This window comes from Caretta caretta, chromosome 19 (genome assembly GCF_965140235.1).
Source record: "Caretta caretta isolate rCarCar2 chromosome 19, rCarCar1.hap1, whole genome shotgun sequence".
NCBI classification, from domain to species: domain Eukaryota; kingdom Metazoa; phylum Chordata; order Testudines; family Cheloniidae; genus Caretta; species Caretta caretta.
In genome coordinates, this window is record NC_134224.1 from 7,681,336 (window position 1) to 7,704,298 (window position 22,963).

A 22,963-nucleotide genomic window follows, 5' to 3' on the forward strand; every position below is an offset into this window, starting at 1 on the left:
AACAGCATAAACAGTTCTGCATTCCTGAGAGTCAGCGCTCCTCCAAGCAAAGCAATGTTTTTTAAACATGGGGTGATCTGAAATTGTTAGGGTCTTAAATGTTGTCCCTTGACTACTGATTGTGGTTGCATTGAGCAGTACTTGTCACTAGCACCTGCCCCGGTGTAGTGACACATTTTTAAAAGCTCTTTCTTTAAGCAAAGGTCACTGCAGCAGACCCAGGCTGTAAAATGGGCCTGCAGTTCATTTCAAAATGTGCTTATCTTTGCTAAGACGCCCATGGATTCTGATCTTGAATATATCCAGTTTTCACTTGTTGAACACTAGTCTACACTCCAGTTTTCACTTGTTGAACACTGTTCTTGCACCCCATCATTTCAGATTGTCCTGTGTGGCCATTGTAAACCAAACACATTCATGGATGGAAATCTAGTGGTTCCCAGGAACTCCTCTTAGGCTAACCCACTGGTAGAATTGAAAAGTACAGTATTGCCTATAGGGTGTAGTCTCATTTACACATTTTCTCGCCTTTGGGAATGACATTCTACATAGACCTGAGCAAACCCTATTTCCCCCTCTCCGTTTGGTGGCTTGCACTAATAAATAAGTTTTGTTTTGGCTCAACCTAAAACTCAGCACACCAGTTGTTGTTAAGTTGGTTCAGGAGGAGCCGAGCTTCATTTCCACCTCCACTGAAGTGTTTCGTTTTGGTTCTGAGGTTTTTAAGTTTTAAATAAAAAGTAAAATTTTAAACAAGCTGCTTTTGAATAAAAAATTGAAATGTTTCGTTTGGAAACCGTCTGAACAGCAGGTTCGATTTTAAAAGGGAGGGGAGAGGGCATGAATGTATGCTCGAAATCTGCATTTTTGTAAGAAACTGGTGGTGGAGAAACGTTTGCCTACCTCCCTGTCTGCTGTGCAGATTGTCCAGACCCACCCAGCCTCTCCCTTTCAATAGCAGGTCGGTATAAGAGACACGTCTCCGCTCAGCATCACCTGGGACTCTACCCCCAGTTCCAGGCAGGAGGGCGAAGTGTCCTAGTTAAGAGCCGAGCCAGGAGAGGGCAGTGGATACCAACCCACCCAGCCCACCTTCACCCCGGACCGACCGGCCCAGGAAAGCCCCCCTGCGCGGGGTGGGGCTTATTGCCATGCCGGCAGCAGAGCGGGGCTGGAGGGGGTGGCAGAGCAGAGACGTTGTGGGGTCAAAATGGGCTTTTGTCGTCCCCGTCCCGAGACGGCTGCCTTGGTGGGAAGCAGGGCCCTGTGCCGCAGGGAAAGCCGGATCACGGAGCATTGGCCCCTGAGGCTCAGCGTTTCGCTGGAAACCCCGATTGCCGTGGACGAAAGACTGGGGCCGGGGCCGGGGTCAGGGCCAGCCCCTCGCTGCTCGCTCGGCGGGGCCCAGCGCTGCGCCCGCAGAACCGCTGGCCTCCCGGCAGCCCTCCTCTCTGTGCGCCCCTTCTCGCGGGGGAGGGGGATGAAAATCGCGCACAGCTGCGCGGCCAGCGCAAGAGCCAACCCGCGGGAGGCAGGAGGAGGGCAGCGGCCGAGCGGAGCCCGGGGGTGCTGGGCTGGGAGGGAGCGCTGCGGGGCGCCACCTCGCTCGGTGTTTCCAGCGCGCCAGGCGCGCTCCTCCCCAGGTGTTTGGAGAGCTGCGCCCTGAGCTACCCCAGCTCGCCTCCGCTTGCGCTCAGCCGCCCGGCCGGGGGCCCCTTTAGCCCGGGGGCGGGCCGAGGGTTTTTGTACAAACACGTGCTCCGGGTGCTGGCGGTGGTTAAAGCGCACACCCAGCAACAGCTCCCCGCGGAAAGCCCCAGGGCAGAGGGGTGCCCGCCTGCTGTCGACGCCTCGCTGGCCGGGGCTCCCCCGGGCGGGCTGAATGACTCCGCGGCAGCTCCGCGTCCCGGGCCCGGCGGGGAGAGCCTGAGCCAGGCGCTGCTGCGGCTTGGCTCCGTTTTCCAGCTTCCGCCTTCGGAGAGGAGGCTCCCGCAAGGCCCCGCACCTGGCGCTTGTCTGGCCACGACCCATCCCAAGCCCCGGCCGCCCGTTCCCACGCGCGCCGGCCAATGGGCAGCTGGTGAGGCCGGCGCGGCGCAGCCCGTGCGCCTCCGGGAGCGGAGCGCACGGCCCCGGCCGGCAGAGGCGATGCGGCTGCTCTGCGGGGCTCTGCTCTGGCTCCTGGGGCTCTTGTGTGACCTGGGTAACAGCAGCTTCCTCCGGAGCCATCTCCATGCCTCCAGCTTCCTGCAGCGCCGGCTAAGCGGCCGGGAGAAGCGGGAGATGCAGCGGGAGATCCTGTCCATCCTCGGGCTGCCGGGCAGACCCCGACCCAAGGCCTCCGCCGGGGGCAAGCTGCCCTCCTCCGCTCCCCTCTTCATGCTGGACCTTTACCACGCCATGGCCAGGGAGGAGGAGGAGGACGAAGAGGAAGATCAGGTGGGCTGGGGCCGGGGGGTCTCCCGGCCCGTGCTGACCAGCTTGAGCATCCAGGCGCCTCCTTTGGGAAGAGTCATCAGCCGGGCGGACACGGTCATGAGCTTTGTCAACATGGGTAAGTGCTGAGCGCCCAAGCGGCTGGAGAGACAAGGACCCCGGAGGGCGGGTGGGGCCTGCCCGGGCTTGGGCACCTGCCCCCATTTGCTCAGGGGACTTTCTTCACCTCGTCTCGGTCCACCCACAGGCTCCAGGTACTAGATTCACCGGCTCCCAGGCCAGTGGGGACCATTGGGAGCCTCTGGCCTGGCCTGAGCTCCTGGATAGCACAGAACTTCCCCCCGGGAATTCCCAGCGCACCTCTGAGAGGGAACAGCCGCCCTCTGGCTGTATCCAAATGCCCCCGAGCAGCTGTCTGATTGCAGGGCTTTCTTCACCCCAGCGCACGGGCAGTTCTACCATACAGGGGTTAAGGTTTTTAGAGCAGCTTTGCCTTTAAATCACAACTCTCCTTGGGGCTCTAAAATCCTCAGATTGCCTTGAAATTGGTGCCGGGTCTCCTGGCTGATTGGTCTGGCTCTTTTCTGTCATTCTCCCCCCCCCCCCATTGTTCTAATTTCCCTCCCTTCAAAGTTGGGTGCCTTCAAATTATTTTTCTGACACTTATGCCCCCGCACAGCCCCACCCCCCAAATCCCTGACACCTGTTACTTCTCATCTGTGTTGGACCCACCTCTCAACCTTTAGCTTGGGGCCCGGTTTCTAAAGGCCAGTGTTTCCCTGTTGTCCCAGATTGCGGGTGGATTTCTGTCCCTTTATTTCAAGCTAAGCTAACAATGCTTCTCTCCTGGCTATTTCCTCACATGAGGTCTGGTTTATGATGATTTGCATGGACTTACTTGCCGGTTACTCTGTAGTCTGTTAAGCCTCTGGATACTTGTGATATCAAAGGTGATGTAATGTGGAGATGACAGCTTTGTCCTCAAACCGTGGTAGATATGAAGGGCCTGTTGACTGCTTCCAGTCTTACATGACTCTGCAATGTGCTAGATCTAATATATGGCCTAATGGCTAGAGCACTGGATTGGAAAGATATGTCTCTTCCTGGCTCATCGCTGGCCTGCTGGGTGACCTTGGGCAAGTCACGTCCCTTCGTTGTGCCTCAGTTTCCCCATCTGTGAAATGGGAACAATGATCATGACCCTCCTTTTGTCAAGTGCGTTGAGCCCTTCTGATGAAAAGTGCTATATAATACCTGACAAGAACAATTAGACTCTGGAACTCATTGCCACAGGAAGTCAATGAGGCCAGAAGTTTAGCAAAATGGAATTAGACCTTCATCTGAATAATAGGAAGATCCAGTGTCATCATCATTTGTTTAATTGAAACAAATTTTGTGGAAGGCATATTAAACCTAATGCATCAGGACATAAGCCAATCCCTGTTGCAGATCAGGGTGAGACCTAATGTGTGTGTGTGTGTGTGTGTGTGGTGGGGGGAGGGGGGCAGATTGCACCACATCTGCCTGCTGCCGGGTTTTTGAACCTTCCTCTGAATTAGCTGGACTAAATGGATCTTGAGTCTGATCCAATCTGACAATTCCTGTGATCCTAAAACTTTATTCTCAGCACCCCACAGGGAAACACAATAATAACCTGGTAGGGTTATTTACTGTTAGACTGGTGTATAACTTAAAACTAATTTAAACCTACTAGAACTCACTCAGATCCCATTAGCCAAGGGTCCTGAACGGTTCTGTGTGCCTGTGTCCAGGCATGCAGGAGGCAAAACATGGCTGGGTGGCATCACAAAAGCAGCAGCAGGTAGCCTGGCTAAACTCGCGAGATGATAGAATGACATTATTCTGCCAGGGTTACGCTTTTACTGTCCATAAATCTAGCAGGGCCGCCGCTGTGTGAGCTTAGGACACACACATCATTTGAATCCATGCGACTGTGTCGGTCTTGGGAGGTTCCACGATGCATCCTTGCGACAACCGTACACTTTGTTACTTGCGTACTATCGCTATGTGCTTCACCTCCCGTACCGGGCTGCTCTCTCCACGCACCAGATCTTCCCCAGGAGCAGAAACCTCGCTACTAAATTTAACTTCATCCTAAACCCCACAGACCAAACCTACCTCGCGACTAATGGAAACCTCTCAGCTTTATTGTAGAGCTACATAAAGAGCTGGCTAATTCTAGTAGTTTGTACCAGTAGCTTGCTGGTACCCTATACACAGATGTGGCTCTTGGTCAGCATCCGTGTGAGACAAAGCCTTTAGGAGGCTGGCCGGAACTTCCAGATGCTATCCCCCGTTTATAAAGCTGACTTCACAAGTGACTTGTGGTGGCCCGTGGGTCAGAGGGCCTCCTATGGTGTAGACTCTACTTCAGTGTCAAAAGGTATCACAGTGGTCCCGGAAATAAATACATTGTTGTTAGCCTGAGTGAGAAGCCTGCTAAAATGGGGTGGGATGTGGAGGGGGAGAAACTAGCACGGCAAATGCCTGTTTGGCCCAAATTCGGCTGTAACTTGGTCCCTGCTGGGGACAGCCCTGGGTGAGTCTAAGCAGGTTCGTCTCTTCTGTGCTCTCCAGTTTAAAGACCAGGTTGTGAAACTGTAAGCCAAGAGTGATTTCCACCTTAACATGGGGATGTGGAAAGGTGGAAAGCCACCAACGGCGACAAATGCCTTCAAAAGCAACGGCCTCGGGGAAAGGCTGGCTATTAAATGGAATGGATTTATAACAAATGCTGACTTTCGGTCGGCAAGTTCAGCAACCCATGAACTCCAAATGTATCCAGCAGAAAAGGAGGTGGAAATATTGGGGACGTGCATTAAGAGTGAAGACTGAGTGTCTGCTGTGGCAGGCCTGCCATTAAGCAGCTGGAGGAGGAACATGTAAAAGAGGCCGCTGAAAGAATTCCTCTGTCGAACAGTGCTCAGAGAGCCCGTCTACATGGCAATAAAAGGGCCATGGCACAGCTGCCACCGGCCCAGGTCAGCTGACTTGGGCTCGGACTGCGGGGCTCAAAGTTGCGGTGTAGACATCCGGCCTCTGAGACCCTGCGAGGGGAGAGGGTCTAGCCCAAGCTTGAATGTGACACTGTAATTTTTAGCCCCGCAGCCTGTGCCCAAGTTAACTGACCCAGGCGCTGAGACTTGGTGCTGTGGGTTTTTTTTTTATTGTAGACGTACCCAGAGAGGGAACACTTGCGGGACGTAACAACATAGAGGATGTGCAAGGATTGGCCCAGGATAGACAGGGCCTTTTGTGCCCTGAGTAATGTCTGATGATGCAGGATGGATTCAGGTTCAGATCTGTTCCAATACATGACAGCGTCTGTGCGTCGTGGAAGCGGACTATGATGATAAAATCACCTAATTTTCAGCAGCAGTTTATTAGTAATTCACCCTTATCAGAACTGACTTCAAAATACAGGGCCAGATCTGCCCTGATGTAAGTGGGCACAAGTCTTAGAGGATAATAGGGTTATAAGTAATATCCAACATGGATTTGTCAAGAACAAACCATGGCAAACCAACCTAATTTCCTATTGGCCTAGTGGATGGGGAGAGGGAGGGGAAGTGGTAGATGTGACGTATCTTGATTTTTAGTAAGGCTTTGGGCGCAGTCCTACATGACATTCTCATAAGAAAACTAGGGAAATGTGGTCTAGATGAAATTACTATAAGGTGGGTGCAAAACTGGTTGAAAGACCGTACTCAAAGAGTTGTTACCAATGGCTTGCTGTCAAACTGGGAGGATGTATCTAGTGGGGTTCCACAGGGTCAGTCCTGGGTCTGCTGTTTTTCAGTATTTTCATTAATGACTTAGATAGCAGAGTGGAGAGTATGCTTATGAAATCTGTGGCTGATATCAAGCGGGGAGGGATTGCTAGCATTTTGGACGACAGGATTAGAATTCCAAACGTCCTTGACAAACTGGAGAACTGGTCTGAAATCAAGAAGATGAAATTCGATAAAGATAAGTGCAAAGTACTTCACTGAGGAAAGAAAAATCAAATGCACAATTACAAAATGGAAACTAACTGGCTACCGCTGAAAAGGATCTGGGTGTTAGACTGAATCACAAATTGAATCGGAGCCAAGACTGTGATGTCACTGTGAAAAAGGCTAATATCTTTCTGGGGTGTAATAACAGGAGTGTTGTATGCAAGTCACAGGAGGTAATTATCCTGCTCTATTCCGCCCTGGTGAGCAGTCTTCAAGCATGTTAAGGGCTGTTATAAAGAGGATGGTGGCTCTCCATGTCCACTGAAGGTAGGACGAGAATTAATGGGCTTAATCCGCAGCTAGGGAGATCTAGGTTAGATAACGGGAAAAACTTTCTAACTACAATATAAGGATAGTTAAGCTCTGGAATAGACTTCCAAGGGAATCCCACTACTGGAGGTTTTTGAGACCAGGTTGTACACTTTCCTATCTGGGAAGGTCTAGGTTTATTTGGTCCTGCCTCAGCGCAAGGGGCTGGACTAGATGGCCCTCAAACGTATTTAGCGTCCTAACTTCCATTGAAATCAGTGGGCATTAGGAGCTTAAATACCTTTGAGGACCTGGGCCCCCATTACGCCCTGAACGCTCTCTAACGAGATGTGCAAATGGAGAGAGAGCAAGAGCTGTCTGGCTTTGTCCTGCTTTTGACACTAGTCATCTCCCCTCTTTAAGTAATGCTGAAAGCTCCCCAGCCTGGGCTGAGCTTTCTCAAGACATTTATTTATTTTATCTATGATGCTTTAATACAAAGGAGTTCTGAGGAACAGAGGGAGGGAGGGGCCCCTCGAGAACATTATTCTGACCCAAGTTACTTAGCGTGGAACAGAGCGTTGCAGATGATGGTCGACGGGCCTGATTCAGAGATGACTTGGCCCTCAGAGATCCCAGGCATGGCTTGAATTCCTGGCTTGGAGATACTTCTCAGGAACAAGGGCTCATTTTCGGCCTTTGGATGCACCGGAGTGCATCCAATGGCATGTAACAGCGAGAAGGGCGGGGGGAAAGCTGCCTTGCAAAGATACCTGATGTCTGTGGAGCATCTGAGGGCTGCTTTCTTCTCCTGCACAACCTGAAACACACCCCGCACAATTCCATTCAAGCTAGTGCTGAAATCAGTGCCAGGAAAGGCCAGGCACTGCTGTCAGAATCAACTCCCCAGGCATGGAGTCTTCAGCAGTGAAGGGGAAGGGATGGGCATCTTAGAGGAAGGGTGGCCCAGTGGTTAGGTTGCAAGCTGGAGACCAGGGTTCAGTTTCTGCTCCACCATAGACTTCCAATGTGATCTTGGGAAAGTCACTTAGCCTTGCTTTGCTTCGGTTTCCCATCTGTACAATGGAGGTTAGAGTAGTTCCCTACCTGACGGATTAATACGTAAAGGACTGAGGTGCTCACGCTACTGTAATGTTACCTGCTCAGTCCATCAGAGCCAGCTGCTCTGCATGCTTCAAGACAGTATCAGGCAAATCCGTCTAGGCTGATTAATTGTAGGACATTTTTGTTGCCCTCTTAGCATTTGGGTGCGTCTTGTTGCTATCTATAAATGATGTAAGGCACCCAGGTGCTTTAGCAATGGCAATATATATTGTTTAGTGCCTACTGCTGAATGCTGGCAGAAAGACAGTCCTGGAGAGAACCATTTAAAAATTAAAATATACTCTGTGGGAAAGAAGGCTTGAATTGGGGACAAAAAGGCAGAGGAACTCTCCCACTCACAAAATAAGTTCCACTAACCTGAGACAGCAAAATGAGTAGATTGTGCAGATTTTCTCTCCTGCCTGTCTTTTTCTTATGTGCTCCATCAGGAGTGAAATGGTTAAAGCCTCAGCATTGGGCATGTGGGTTATCGCCTCCCTGAGGCCAATGAGGGCAGCTTGCGCCTTTCCAAGCTATTGTTTCAGGCTCTCTGCAGACTCGGGCAGAAGTTGCTCTCTTGGTTACACTCGATTCACATTGTGAAGGTTTTCTTTGTAACCAGGCTAGAGACTTCAAAAAGAAAACTAAAGCTCAGATTCTGGAGAACAAGATGGCAGCTTGGGGTAGGTGCCAATCTCTCCACCTGCCCCCTACGCCAATTCCAGCCTTGCCAGTAAAAATTCAACTTCTCATTAACTAAATGCTTCCGAGGGCAGATTTGCATTAATTTGGCTGCCTGATTTGCTTGTGCCGTTATCCTGGTAGTACATGAACATTGGGTAATTTGGTGCTCTCATGGGCAGTTACACTTCTTTATTTGCCGTCCATTAGATGTACAACGGGGCATGCATTTCCGTGCAAGCAGTTACATTTGCACAGGTTAGAAAAATTAGCCTCTGTATGGAAATATGAAGGAGAGAATCTCTCATAGCATCAGTAGAAATGTAGGGCTGGAAGGGACCTCTCTTATCTAGTCCCTCCTCTCTTGCTGAGGCAGCATTAAGTGCACCTGGACCAAGAATTGGGTTAATTGTATGAATTGCTGATCCTGTAAACTGTTCTGTTTAGAGTTCTCCGTATTGTGGAATAACTTGAAGGATCGGGCCCATGTTGATTCGTCCACTTCAATATGTGGGTGGGGAGAATTAGTTGGTTTTAGATGGACAAGGTGGGTGAGGTCATATTTCTTATTGGGCCAACTTCAATTGGTAGAAGGGACAAGCCTTTGAGCTTTGCAGAGCTCTTTCTTAGGTCTGGAGAAGGCAACCAGAGTGTCCCAGCTACATACAAGGTGGGACAGATTGTTAAGCACAACAGGTTCACACGTGCTATAAGAGACCACTTTAAATGAAGTGGGTGATTAAAGGTTATCATGAGACAGTGGTCCCCAAACTTTTCAGGGATGTGCCCCCCTGCTCCAGGAGCAGGGACGTGAGTCCTGTGTTGGGGGGACGGGACGCCGACAGGAGTAAGGAGGCTGAGGCTGGGGGCAAGGCTGGGGCTGGGAGCCAGGGCAGGGCTGGAAACAGAGCTGCAGCCAGGTCAGAGTTGGGTGCTGAGGTTGGGGACGGGGTGGGGCTGGGTGGCACTCCCTCCGCACCTCCCTGGGGGGTGGCCTGGGCCCCCCTGAGTGTTCCTCTGTGTCCCCTTAAGGGAGGTGTGCCGCACAGTTTGGAGACCTCTGCAGTAAGGTGTGACAAATTATTCTAATAAGCCATCAACCTAGTGTCTCTGTTAAGTCCATAGTTTTTAGTGTCCAGCAGAGTAATGAGTTTAAGTTCCCAGGCTGGTCTTGTGAAGGTTTTGAACAGGTTTCCTTTCAGGATGATGACAGAGATAATATTCAGTCCTGCCATGAGTACAGGGGACTGGACTAGACGACCTCTCGAGGTCCCTTCCAGTCCTGTGATTCTGTGAGAGGTCAGCTATGGATTGATCGTTTTGTAAAAAGTTTGCCCATGGGTGACAGGGTGTTTTTTGTCTGTGACATTCATTCAACTGTCTGGTTTCACCCAGGTGGTGGTGGGGGGGGGGGGCATTTGATGTGCTGGACAAGGTGCTCCATATGCCATGATTAAGGCTACTATTTTTGTCATCGTAGAGGAAGGCGAATATCATGGAATCTGTGACTTCCAAAGACCTCCATGACTTGAGCCCCCAGTGCTTGGGAGCTGCCTGCAGGGTCCCTCCGCTGCCTTCTGTGGGCAGCCGGGGGACCCCACAACTCCTGGCCGCTGCAGGCGGCAGGGCCCCCGGAAGCTTAGAGCCATGGGTGGCAGGGGATCCCACAGCTCTGAGCCATGCAAGGTGCGGGGATCCCGCAGCTCCAAACTGGTCCCCCCCCACAGACGGTATGGAGACCCCACAGTTCGTCATTTTGTGTCACGTATTTTTAGTAAACGTCACGGACAGGTCACAGGCTTCCGTGAATTTTTCTTTATTGCCCGTGACCTGTCTGTGACGTTTACTAAAAATATGCATGACTAAATCTTAGCCTTCGTCATGTTAGGCTTGTGTAGGACCCCTGGATCATGAAAGTTGTGTTGGGGGTGAGGGATATGGATCATCGTAGCAGGGGAGATATGTCTGCAGGTTTCACATCTGTTGTTCTGGCGCCGCTTTGAATTGCTGTGTCCTGGTGATGAGGAGCTGGGTGAGATTTTGGGGCAGGGGGACAGGGTTGAAGGCCAGAAGAATGGGTTCGTGAAAGATTTATTTCAGGCTGTGGACCCCATCAAGTATAGGTTGTAACTGTTTGATGGTACCCATATGGGTTCTAGGGTGGGGTGGCAGGGACAACTAGAGGTGTACAGTGGGTGGGGTTTTTCCCCCCTGTGCTGAAGCAGGTTCTTCTGGGGTAGTTGCGTGACCTGTTCTATGACACAATTTACTCTGGTGGCGTGTCCTTGTTTAGTGAAGATGGATTTAAGTGTGTACCCCGCACTACTACTTCGGAGCAGATTCTGGGGTACCTAGAGCCTGGCTGTGATGTGTCCGGGACGGGGTTTGCTGGATAGGTGGACGCACGTGCGGTGATCTGTGGTTTAGATGGTTGTAACCCAACCATTTCACTAACAAACAAAAATAACGAAAGGTCTGATTCGCTAATACATGGCAAAATGACTTGGTTTTAAAATGAAAGTACTTTATATCCATCAGAATTAAAAAAAAAATAAAAATTACAGATGCTAGCCCTGCACTTGTGTGTTATGGGAGCTGTACTAGTAGAAGAATGACGTGTATAATGAGAGGCTGTCAGAGAACCTTAGCAGCATTAATGCATGCCCCTGTCTGTAACACCCCACCCCAACTCCCGTCTCCTGTACACATCAAAACAGACACACCTTCTTTTAGTCCCTCCCTTACAAACCTTCCACACCCACTGCCTGCAGGGCAAGCTCAGCTTTACTACTGTTTGCTATAGGACCAGGTATGGGAGGTTTATTGCACAATCAGCATGTTCAGAACTTTTAATTTAAGATTCCAGTCACCTTCATTTCAAAAGGAAACTAAAGGCTGCCTCACGCTCCCAACCACAGAGCTAGCGAGAGCAGAAGCCAAGAGGAGCTGCAGGAACCTGATGCAGCCTTCAGGGAGTTACTATCCACTCCGGTTATTTTGGGAAATACAGACGAGGAGCCACCCATTTTAATGATTTACTTATGACCCAGGAATTTGAGCTGGGCAGCCCAGTACCTACTAAGGATATTTTCTTTCTTTTTTGTCGCACTCAGTGGGTAAGCCCGGTCAGTAAGAACCAGTCTGGGGTAGTCACTCCACAAACAAGAGTGTTACGTGGTGAAGGGTCGAGCCATTTTAGGACAAACTGGGATTCATAGTACCAAGACAGGGTGGCCTGAATGCATGTTCTATAAAATGATCTGGACATGACTTTCTGACAATAGAAATGCAGCCCCTTTCTGAGGCTTCTGCAGCTCTGACTGTTTTAAAGAGGGGTTTTTCTACCTGCCAGTTGTAGAATGAATCTGCCTGAAAATGCCTCCTCCCCCCGCAGCGCCAGAGAATGAAGACATGTCTTCTCTGAGCTGTGTAGCTATTTCACTACAAACAAACACAAAAGGAGGAGACAGCAGAACCCTCCATGTTTACCCCCTAAACTCACCTGCAGAAAGGCATGTAAGGGGCACAATCAAGTCAGTTTCAAAAAGGTTTTTTGTGGGTCTATAATAACATTGTCCTAGTTCTAAAATGTGTCCATCTCCCCCACTGCTATGTGTGAGCCTTGCACAAATTAAATGTGAGGGCCAGAGACTCCTCTGAGAGTAAACCTGCTTGTGTACAAAGTGTTGTCAGATACATGGAGCAAACTAAACACATGTTTCGTCAGTTTCTCAAATGCCAGGTGCACCAATATTGAGTTAGAATCATAGAATATCAGAGTTGGAAGGGACCTCGGGAGGTCATCTAGTCCAACCCCCTGCTCAAAGCAGGACTAATCCCGAACTAAACCATCCCAGCCAGGGCTTTGTCAAGCCTGACCTTAAAAACCTCTAAGAAAGGAGATTCCACCACCTCCCTGGGTAACGCATTCCAGTGCTTCATCATCCTCTTTGTGAAAAAGTTTTTCCTAATATCCAACCTAAACCTGCCCCACTGCAACTTGAGACCATTACTCCTCATTCTGTCATCTGCTACCACTGAGAACAGTCTAGATCCATCCTCTTTGGAACCCCCTTTCAGGTAGTTGAAAGCAGCTATCAAATCCCCCTCCTTACTCTTCTCTTCTGCAGACTAAACAAGCCCAGTTCCCTCAGCCTCTCCTCGTAAATCATGTGCTCCAGCCCCCTGATTGTTTTTGTTGCCCACAGCTGGACTCTTTCCAATTTTTCCACATCCTTCTTGTAGTGTGGGGCCCAAAACTGGACACAGTACTCCAGATGAGGCCTCACCAGTGTCGAACAGAGTTAAGTGTTTGGTTTTTTCAAGTGAGGTGTCTGAAATTTTTTTTTCTCCAATTGGCAATGTCCCTTTACAAGACTGCACAATACAACCAAGAAAATGTTCCATTTTTCCAATTTTCACACTATATTCTTGTGTCTCATTTCCATCTTTATAATTATATGCAGTTGTTTGGCACACTAACAACACAGACCAAGTACCACACTGAAAGCATTTAATGAAATAACCACCTTCAGGACTCCAAGTCTTTTTTCCAGCCATTATAACAGGTGGCCATTTGATATTGGGCCAGCCAGCTCACCAGGGCTCCCAGCGCTTGAGCTGTTGGCCTCTGCTTACGAATCCGGGTGGAGCAGTTTCCCTTCCAACCATTTTAGCAAGTCAGCTGCAGTGCAGCTGAAACAGCTGGGTGGGTCTGGTGTGTGGCTGGAAATGCTTTTCATAGGTGGCCACTTAATGTAAGGAAAGTTAATATCCGAGAGATGGGAAATCTTAGGGAGACTTAAGTATCACCTCGCATTAACCAAAGAGATTGCAAGTAGCATTCGGGACCGACGTCGCTGCACTTGGTTTTAAGAGAGCGCTCTTCGGTATGAAAGGAAACCCGGAGTGCTTCCGGATTCTAGGCAGCCTTGCAGCGCATCTCTCACGTCCTCTTGCAGGGCGATGGGATGCTGGCTATAGTCCTTACAAAAACTGATGTGCGATCTTTAGCTGACCGCTGCTAGAAGTGAGCAGAAAGAATTTCCATTCAGCCTGGTCACTTACTGAGGGCAGAGTTCTTGACTGGTTCCCAGCTCCCTCTTAGCAGCTGACAGCAAAAGCCAAATGCAAGGTCTGAGCGCTCAGTGTTGCCACCTATGGAGTATTTCATCAGCACAGCAAGTTTTTACTTCGAGGCCAATTATTAGTGAAGACAAATTACCTTCAATATTAAAAACTGCTGTTTTCCCACTCCTGCTGTTCCCTTCGTTCTCTAAGGGCTCAGACTCCCTCCCTAGTTCCTCAGATGAATTTCAGCTACAGTGGCTCAATAGATCAAGACACGGACTGGGGTAGTTGTTTTATTTTGTGGCAAAGCTTTCTCACCACACTGGATGAAGGGTGGGTGTGTGCTTGCTTGCTTCCTTTAAATGTGCAGAATTTTCATCAAGAAAGTATAATTTTTTGGAGAGGGGGTAAAGGAAATATTAGCCAGACTCCACTGAAACATACTTTTGAACTTCACAAAGTTTTTGTTTGGGAATTGCAGTAACGTACGTGTCTTGGAAATTAAGGGACCCAAGCAAAACGGCATTATGATCAAATGCAACAGAATTTCAGATCCAATTGTGAATGAATAGGTGCCTCCATTGGAGGGATCCCATGTCCTTTTGCTCCTAAAGTCTGCCACAGAAGGAGCCAGGAATTGTTTAGGAAATGAGGAGCCAAGCCCAGCTGCTTATCTGCCACAGTTTGCAGTGTTCGGGAGTACTTCTAAATCCCTTTTTCCCCTTTGGAAAGCTTCTGTAGTTTATTTTTTCCTGGTTTCAGCTGAAGGGTAGCATCCTTCTTGCATCTCATTTAAATATATTTTAAGACTCGGAATACTTGATGTGGTTGAATATGCTGGCATCTCCTTCTAATTTAGGGTCTGAAATGGTCATCTGGCCCATTCGGAGGCAGCCAGGACTAGTAATTACAACTGATGTGTAGTTTATAGAAATGGCGCACACACAAAGTTTTACAATTAAAAAAAAGTGCCTAAAAATATCTTGCAAACAGTAGAGACTTGAAGACCTGCTCTTCAGCATTGCGGAGATTTCTGGCTGGGAGGAGGGTTGAAAGGACTGAAAAAGAAAGAAACTGGAATTCTGTGAGAATGCTAAGAAGGCGGCCTGGAAGAACCAGTAGAGATTGCATGATCCCACCTCTACCCTCTGTAAGGTGCTGAGGTTGGAGAAGCAGGGAGAGCCCACTAGCACGTCTGGTGCTTTGCTTCACTATGGGGAGAGGCTCCTTCAGAAAGTGCTTTTATTAGATACAAGGGGCAATTTCAACCCTTCCTTGGGCCTGCAGCTGCTTGAGAAAAACGGCAGCCCAGCTTTCTCACACTGAACTTCACTTTGTTCCCCCAGGGTCTCTCTCTGTCTGCCCTTCCCCGAATTAAAATAACCGAGCATGTGACAAATGAAAGGCATCTCTGAAAAGCTCAGTTAAGCAAGTCTGGCCGTCTTTTTTTTTTTTTTCCTTTTACCTATTGACTTTTAAAAATCAGAGTGAGCCTGAAAAATAAAAGTGGGGTGTTGGCGGGGGGAAGAGGGCATGCAAAGGAGCAGAAGGATTTTGATCCCAAGGGAAGCTGCCGCTCTACATGCTGTAAAACAGGCCTGCCAGAGACTAAACACCTCCTCGCACAAGCTTAGCCTTTTCTCGGAGGTGCTGAGATGGTGCGAGAGTGGTGCTGGTCCAGTGTTTGGCTGGGATCACTTGGTAAAGGGTTCAGTCCAGCACGAGAAGAGAGAGAGCCCCGAGACACCTCTGGCCTGTTGTATATAGGTTCTTAAACCACGTTTGCACCACGCTACCCGAACACCTCCAAGTGGTGCGTTCAGCAGTGTGACTCTCTCTCAACCTCTGTCCAAGCCTGCCCAGAACCCCCGGTGTGACTCAAACAGCTAGTCCCCACCGCCGTGGCTTCCCTCCTCCAGAGCCTGAGCTGGCTATGTGAAAACTAGTGCAGGCATGTCTACACGAGCTGAATCATACCCCCTCACTGCAGTGAAGATATAGTCTAAATCAGGGGTCGGCAACCTTTCAGAAGGGGTGTGCCGAGTCTTCATTTATTCACTCTAATTTAAAGCTTCGCGTGCCGGGAATACATTTTAACGTTTTTAGAAGGTCTCTTTCTATAAGTCTATAATGTATCACAAAGCTATTGTTGTATGTCAAGTAAATAAGGGTTTTAAAATGTTTAAGAAGCTTCATTTAAAATTAAATTAAAATGCAGAGCCCCCCGGACCACTGAAAATCCGCTTGCATGCCGCAGGTTGCCTACCCCTGGTCTAAGTGCTGCCGGGATGTCTGAACAGTGTCACTGTCCGTGAGAAACAGCATCTCGTCTTTTATTTCCTTCTCCTTTCTTAGCCAGTTAAGGTGTGGCACAGAACAACCACCAGAGCTCTTTCTGCTGGGGGTCATCGTGTTTCTCAAGCAATTTGCTCACGAGGTGTGTAAAAGCAAATGGCCAAGCTACTTAGAGCAAAGGACTTGTTAAATATTAATAAGGACATATCTTAACTGTCTGTGTGTGACTTGAACTCTGAATTATTCAGACCCCTTCTCTAGTGAGGCATCTAGAACGGGAAAGAGAACCCTAGATGTGGTTTTACTAAGGGCATGTATAAAGCAAGCCGCTATCTGATTTCACAAGTGATCCCTCTCCCTATACTTAACAGGATTCTATTTTCCATGTGTAGGGTGCCTGTCATGCCCAAAGACTATTTCCCAAATCCTACAGACCCTCTGTTACCAGATGTAGTGATACAAATGTGAGCGCTGGCCATTGACCTCCATGGTATCTCTCTGGGTAGTAAACGCTACTCCCAGTAGTAGGTGGCCGCAGGATTGGGCCCTATCTTTGAGCTGTCTCTGTGTTACAGGGAAGCATCAACCAATGTATAGCACAAGGCAGCACAGTAAAGGGAAATTTTTTGACCAAGGACATGAGGGTAAAGCCCCTCATGTTATGAAGATGGCCATAGGATTGTTAATGTCCACACTGAACAAACGGGACGGCTGACTTTAAATGTTTATCCAGCCGTTCAATAAAGAAACCTCAAAACAACTCAGCTATTTTTGCAGTTTACCTCCGAAAAGAAATGCAGCCCTGTTAGTCTGGTCAAATCAAAACCATGGTTCCTGGGAGTCTGTGGACTATCAGCCTGATGCTTAGCTAAGCCAGCCATTCCCACCCAATCAATAATTGTAATTATTTGGACTTATCATTCAAAAATCTCTCATTCAAGGATCTCGGTGTATTTTTACAAACATTATTTAAAGGCTTGGAACGCTCCCAGGAGGGGGAGGTATTATACACAATTTCCAGATGAGTCAACTGGGAAAGAGGTTAAATGACTTAGCAAGGTCTCAGAGAGAGATTCTGTAGCAGACTCTAAATTGAACCCAGGAGTCTTGACTATTGGACTCTTACTCGACTGACTAGAGCAGTGGTTCTCAAGCTTTTTTTTTTTTTTTTCCACGGACCACTTGAAAATTGCTGAGGGTCTTGGCAGACCACTTAATGATCTTTCCAAATGTTGTTTGTAGCATCAGCTAACTATTGTAAAGCACTTTGGAACGATTTTTGTTCTACAGATAAAAGCACACAACTCATATTTTAATATCTGTAGTCTTACCTTTCTAATGCGATGGATGTGCCCTCTCCCCCTGCCATGGCGGCCCCCGAGCTGGGGCTGGGAAGGAGCGGGGCATCTCCCTCTCCTTCCTGCTGCAGCAGCTCCCGAGCTGGGGCCGGGGTAGAGGGCCATCTTTCCCCAGCAGTCGCAACCCTGGAGCTTAGGAAAGTTGCCTCTTTTTCTCTGGCCACCGCAGCCCTGCACATCCCAAATACTCCCACCCCCTCTTCTGACCCCACTACCCCCTATTATCCCCAAGGCCATGTGCATCTTCTCCGGGGTCCAGGCACCTAATTAGTGTAGGCATGCCTGCATAGCTCCACTAATTAGGTAGGTGGCCCTTCATTCTCTCGTGTGTGGCCACCCAGGCGCGCACCTTCGAGGGAACTATCTGTGGACCACCTGAATGGGGCTCACGGGCCACTGGTGGTCCACAGACCAGTTTGAGAACCTCTGGACTAGACCATACCCAGAATGGCTGTTTGTGTTTGTGTAAACTCATGTTCAATGTCTCTCTTCCCATTGCCAGGTTCCTTGTTACGCTAGGATTTAATTAAAATTGATAATCTGTCAATTTTTCAGCTCTCTTGGGTGGCCTTATCAAAGGCTTTATAAAAATCTAGATCTACTGCTTAGTGTCCGTTTCCCTGACACACCCAATTTGTAAATTAGTGAAGAACATAACAACATTTGCCTACCATGATCTGTCTCATAAACCCGTGTTGCTGTTCACCACGTTTTCATTTCAGTGTGCCCTACTAGTTTTCCCTGTATTGAATTTAGGGTAATGGGTCCAGAGTTTCCAAGATTAATTTTTGGCCTCCTTTTGATGACTAGGTCTACGTTCTCCAGCCCTCTGACATGGCCCTTTGTCCTTAGTAATTAACTAGAAATTCTGACTAGTTGTATTTTCTTCACTACTTCTTCCAGATTACTTAGAAGAAAATCATCAGGCAAAGCTGACTGAGACAGGTTCCGTTTATTAAAGTATCTTCTATATCAACTTCCAAACCTTTCTCATCACTGTTGCCTTTTTCTTCTCCCGGAGACTGAAGAAAAGGGTTAAATATATCTGCCATTAGGAATCCTCGAACTAGTATTCCTTCTCGAAGACTGGTCTCACATCCTCATGGTTTTTCTTTCTGTACCTGATGACTTCAAAATCTTTGTTTGGTTCAACCCCTATAAAATATGAGCCAATACATGTCTCAAATACCTCAAATGCTTTCAAAAGTGTGAACACTATGACCCTGAAGAAGACTTGACTGACCCATAAGGTACGTGCTAAGCATAGCAATCCTTTCCACTGTCTGGATGGGTGATTCCTCCATTATTGTCAAAGCTGCCCTTGCCTGCCCTCACATCGCCTTTTTGTGGATAAGTTTACTGGGTGGGAGATTTATGGTAGAAGACATTTGGTGAGCTTCATCGTCTGCAGAGAAAGTGACAAATCTTGTCTCGGACCCCATTCAACATCCTCCCAGGTTTGATTGACCACGAAGGCAATGGAGCCTTCTGAACCGGTTTTGTACCAGACCTGGAATTTGTGCTGCAGCTGAATTTCGGTGGCGTTTCAGAGACTGTCCCCTTTGTCAATGTAGACAGCCACAAACCATGGCGCATATTGTTGAGGACTGCAAAATGACTCAACTTCCTGGAGGTCTTCGTGCCTTGAACGATGTTGATAAGAATGCTGTGGCTTTGCTTGAGTGGATTGCCTACACCAAATAAATAAATGTCAAAGCCTGAGATTTTTTTATCATAAGCCATAAGGAGACTTCTTAAGTGAATCGGTGTCTTTCAGAACTGCTATAATTAGATGATTATGCTTATAGGGATTCCCATCCTCCTATATGCAGCAAACATGTACCCAACACATGTGGGTGATTAGCAAGTTGTTTAGTTTTCCATGCACGGCATGAAAGCAGCCTGCCAAGTATACTCATTACACATTTCCCCCCGGGAGGAACCAGTCATGGGCTTTTGGAGCATTATTTTAAGTTTTACAGCAAATAAACATAAAAGGTACCTAGAGACCAGCTGTGTTAATTGCGCCTATCTGTGAGTGAGCACAGGCTCGTTGAGGGCCTGTTCCTGGGCAGGAGGACGCCCGATGAAAGCAACACAGGCGAGGATGGCTGTCCTCCTTTCTTTGGAAACCCTTCATTAGATTTCAGTCAGGGGGATTAGAACAGAACAAAGAGAGGAAAAGAGGTGAGAAGAGGTTTAAAAATCTCCTAAGAAGAGGGAAGACTGGAACACTATTATTTATTTGTGTCACTGTAGCACTTTGGGGGTCCTGGTCCTTGACTACGGCTTCCTTGTTCTAGGTGCTGTACAGAGGCAGCAGGTCTGTCCTATTTCACTCAGGGTGAAGAATGGCAGTTGGGTAGATGGATTAAATGTTGGTGAATATGTAACGATGAAGCCAGTGATGGAAGGAGCCAAGCAGAATTTTGAATCACAGAACTTTAAATAGGAAAATGTCGCTTGACATCCATTTAACAAAAACAACCCTATACCCTAGCAGATGCATCAGTCCTTGTCTGACCACAGTGCTTTAAAATTAATAATCCTATGGCGCTTACACACATACTTATATGCACACTGACAGACACAGATTCGGACTGAGATTTCTTTTTTAAATGCAGCCTAAAAGATTTGGATGGCCAGTTCCCAGGGATTTGAAAATCCACCCACAAACGCGCTCTCAATCACAGATAGAAATCAGCAAGAGAGTTGAGCCTCTGACACAAGACAAATTCTGAAAAGTGTGGTGTAATAATCTCTAACCACCCCTCAGACGGGTACACTCTGCTTTTCGTGGTCAGCATAGGTATCCACACACCTGGTTGTGCATAAAAGACGTTTCCAGGTCAGGACGGGCTCCATGGCTCCCTGGGCCACACTTCATAATGTCCTTCTATTGCTTATGCCCTGGAGGAACTAAGCGGGTGGGGGAGGGAATATCTTTTATTGGAGCAACTTCTTGTTGAGAGAGACAAGCTTTCGAGCTTACACGGAGCTCTTCTTCTGCATGAACTAAGGCAGGAACAATGTCTTCAGTGGGACCAGACTTGTGAAGCCCAGTTTCCACAGCTTTGTGCCCCACTACATACAAATGATAAGACATCAGCTGGAACTGAGATGACTTCTCCAATGAAGCCGAGCATCCCTAACCCTTCTGCTTTATAACTCGTCCGATCCCCTGCAATGCACTAAACGAAACCAAATTTGGAATAATTATAGCACTGAAAAACACCCAGAAGAAATTTCACATTTAGCCACGTCCTTGTAACGTTACCAGACAAACCTCCTTGATTTTTGCCACAAGAATTCCTATTGCCCTTCCCTGAATGCATGTTTATACATCAGATAGATGACAAATTTCAAGTATTCTGGGAAAACCTCGAATTACAGTTGTTTATAGTTTTCTAAGTCGTTAGTATGGATTTTATTAGCAAGTTGCTGATGCTGTTCCTGTATCTCTTGTCTGTTTCTGTATTGGAGAACGAGGAAAGTAACCGTATTCCATAGCACTGTGTCCATAAATAACAACAGCTGAAAGGAGGAAAGAAAGAAATCTTACTGTTGTCCAACATAACTTTCTTGATAGAAATACAATCACATGATCAGATCTCGCATTGATTTCTATGTACTCTGTATGTATACAGATGGGTTTCTGTCTTATTTTGTGTATTCTAGCTCTTGTCTCCACCTAGCACATGGTAGATTTCCTATGTATAGATTTCTTAAGAGTAATGGTATATCAAGTCCTCACTAGCAGAAATTTTGGTATAAACTCAAGGCATGAAAACTATATTGATTTGAGATCCAAGACTTGCAATACTCCATCCTTGTTCTCTGCCAAAAAAACACCGCTAAGCGGAGGAGTCAGTGACCTATTTAAAGTCCAGTATCTTGTGAATTGTCAAGGACAGATACAAATACTTTTGTATGGAAAACTGAGAACTTCAGCTTTTCAAAGGTATACACCGTTTATCTATAAGACTTGGCTGGTCATTAGATATTGGACACTATAGTCATATCATTCTGAGCATCGTCTTGCTTCTTCCTTCCTTAACTTTAATCCCAACACGATTTGAGCAGCTGTAAGCCCGACAACTGCTACAGCTGAACATTGATGCATTATATAATAGCAGATCATAATAAAGACCTACTAGACCTTAACACACTTTGGCAGGGCCAGTGAGAGTGCTTTCAGGGCCATGTTTTCAGCATGGATGCTTGGTCAGTGGAAAGAAATGGATCCCTGCAAGCTGTCTGGACCAAAATCAAAGGCCTTTGTTCGTTTTGTCGTGACGCTCCCTCTGCTGTTATAAATGGGGCATTCAGTCCTAGCAGAACATTCTCTGTTAACTGGGGTGGGGGAGTAGACTAAGTTTAAGAACAACTTTATAAGACCCCCGTGCGCTTTGAGCATTGTATGCAGAACTCCTTCTTGACAAGTCATGACTCTCCTTGTCATGGACATGGATGGGTTTAAAAAAAATTTAAATTAGTCCCGCGGCTTTGGAGCAAGTGTGCAGAGGTTCGCGTGGTGGTGATTTTTGTTTTGTGTTGTTGTAGGGCGAGATCAAAATGCAGGTTTCTCCTCACCAAATGTATTCTGTAACATCCTTCCACAGCACAGCTGTCCATCCCTCGGTGCCAGGCCCACACCACGAGAACAGGAAGTGCTCTCCACATCCGCCCCAGGCTGGCCTTGCCTGGTGCTTTTTATAAAATGTAGCTTGTGGTGAGCCCAGTAGCTGGAGGGAACATTTTTTAAAGACACACGGATGGATAATTAAAATCTTAGTGTTTCGTTTTGGAGAAGTGCATTTTGCTGTTCACGCCCCTTATATAAACATTCTTTGGACATTCTCTTAGCAGATTTTCCCACTGTTTTATATTAAGAACTTAAGAAGGGCCAGACTGGGTCAGACCAATGGTCCATCTAGCCCAGTATCCTGTCTTCCGACAGTGGCCAGTGCCAGACACTTCAGCGGGAATGAACATAACAGGGCAATTATTTAGTGATCCTTCCCCTGTCATCCAGTCCCAGCTTCTGGCAGCTGGAGATCTAGGGACACCCAGAGTATGGGGTTGCGACCCTGATTTTCCTGGCTACCAGTCATTGATAAAACTACCCTCCAGGAACTTACCTAATTCTTTTTTGATATCCAGTTCTACTTTTGGTCTTCACAACATCCCCTGGCAAGGAGTTCCACAGGTTGACTGTGCATTGTATGAAGAAGTATTCCCTTATGTTTGTTTTTAAACCGGCTGCCTATTAATTTAATTGGGCAACCCCTAGTTCTTACGTAAAGGGGTAACTAGCACTTCCTTATTCACTTTCTCCCCACCAGTCAGGATTTCATAGACCTCGATCAGATCCCCTCTTAAAGCTGGACAGTCCCAGTCTTTTAAATCTCTCCTCATATGGAAGCTGTTCCAGATCCTTCGCTGTACCTTTTCCAATCCTTATAGATCTTTTTTGAGAGGGGGGGCAACCAAGGTGTGGGCGCACCAGGGGTTTGTAGAGTGGCATTGTGATATTTTCTGTTTTATTATCTATCCCTTTTCTAATGGTTCCTAACGCTCTGTTCGCTTTTTTGATTGTTGCACATTGAGCAGATGTTTTCAGAGACCTAGCCATGATGTCCCTACAATCTCTTCCTTGAGCGGTGTCAGCTAATTTAGACCCCATCATTTTGTATGTATAGTTAGGATTATTTTTCCCCAATGTGCGTTACTCTGCCCTCATTAAACATT

At 47.7% G+C, this 22,963-nt stretch overlaps 1 protein-coding gene across 1 annotated transcript in view; it reads left to right on the plus strand.

The window, feature by feature from the left end:
* The first annotated feature begins 1,412 nt into the window (after positions 1-1,412).
* Positions 1,413-22,963, plus strand: part of LOC125624656 (bone morphogenetic protein 8A) — a 43,925-nt gene continuing 22,374 nt past the window's right edge. The window contains exon 1 of the mRNA XM_048825777.2: positions 1,413-2,554. Coding sequence (XP_048681734.1) covers positions 2,149-2,554 — 406 coding nt within the window. The 5' untranslated portion in view covers positions 1,413-2,148. The remainder of the gene's footprint in view (positions 2,555-22,963) is intronic.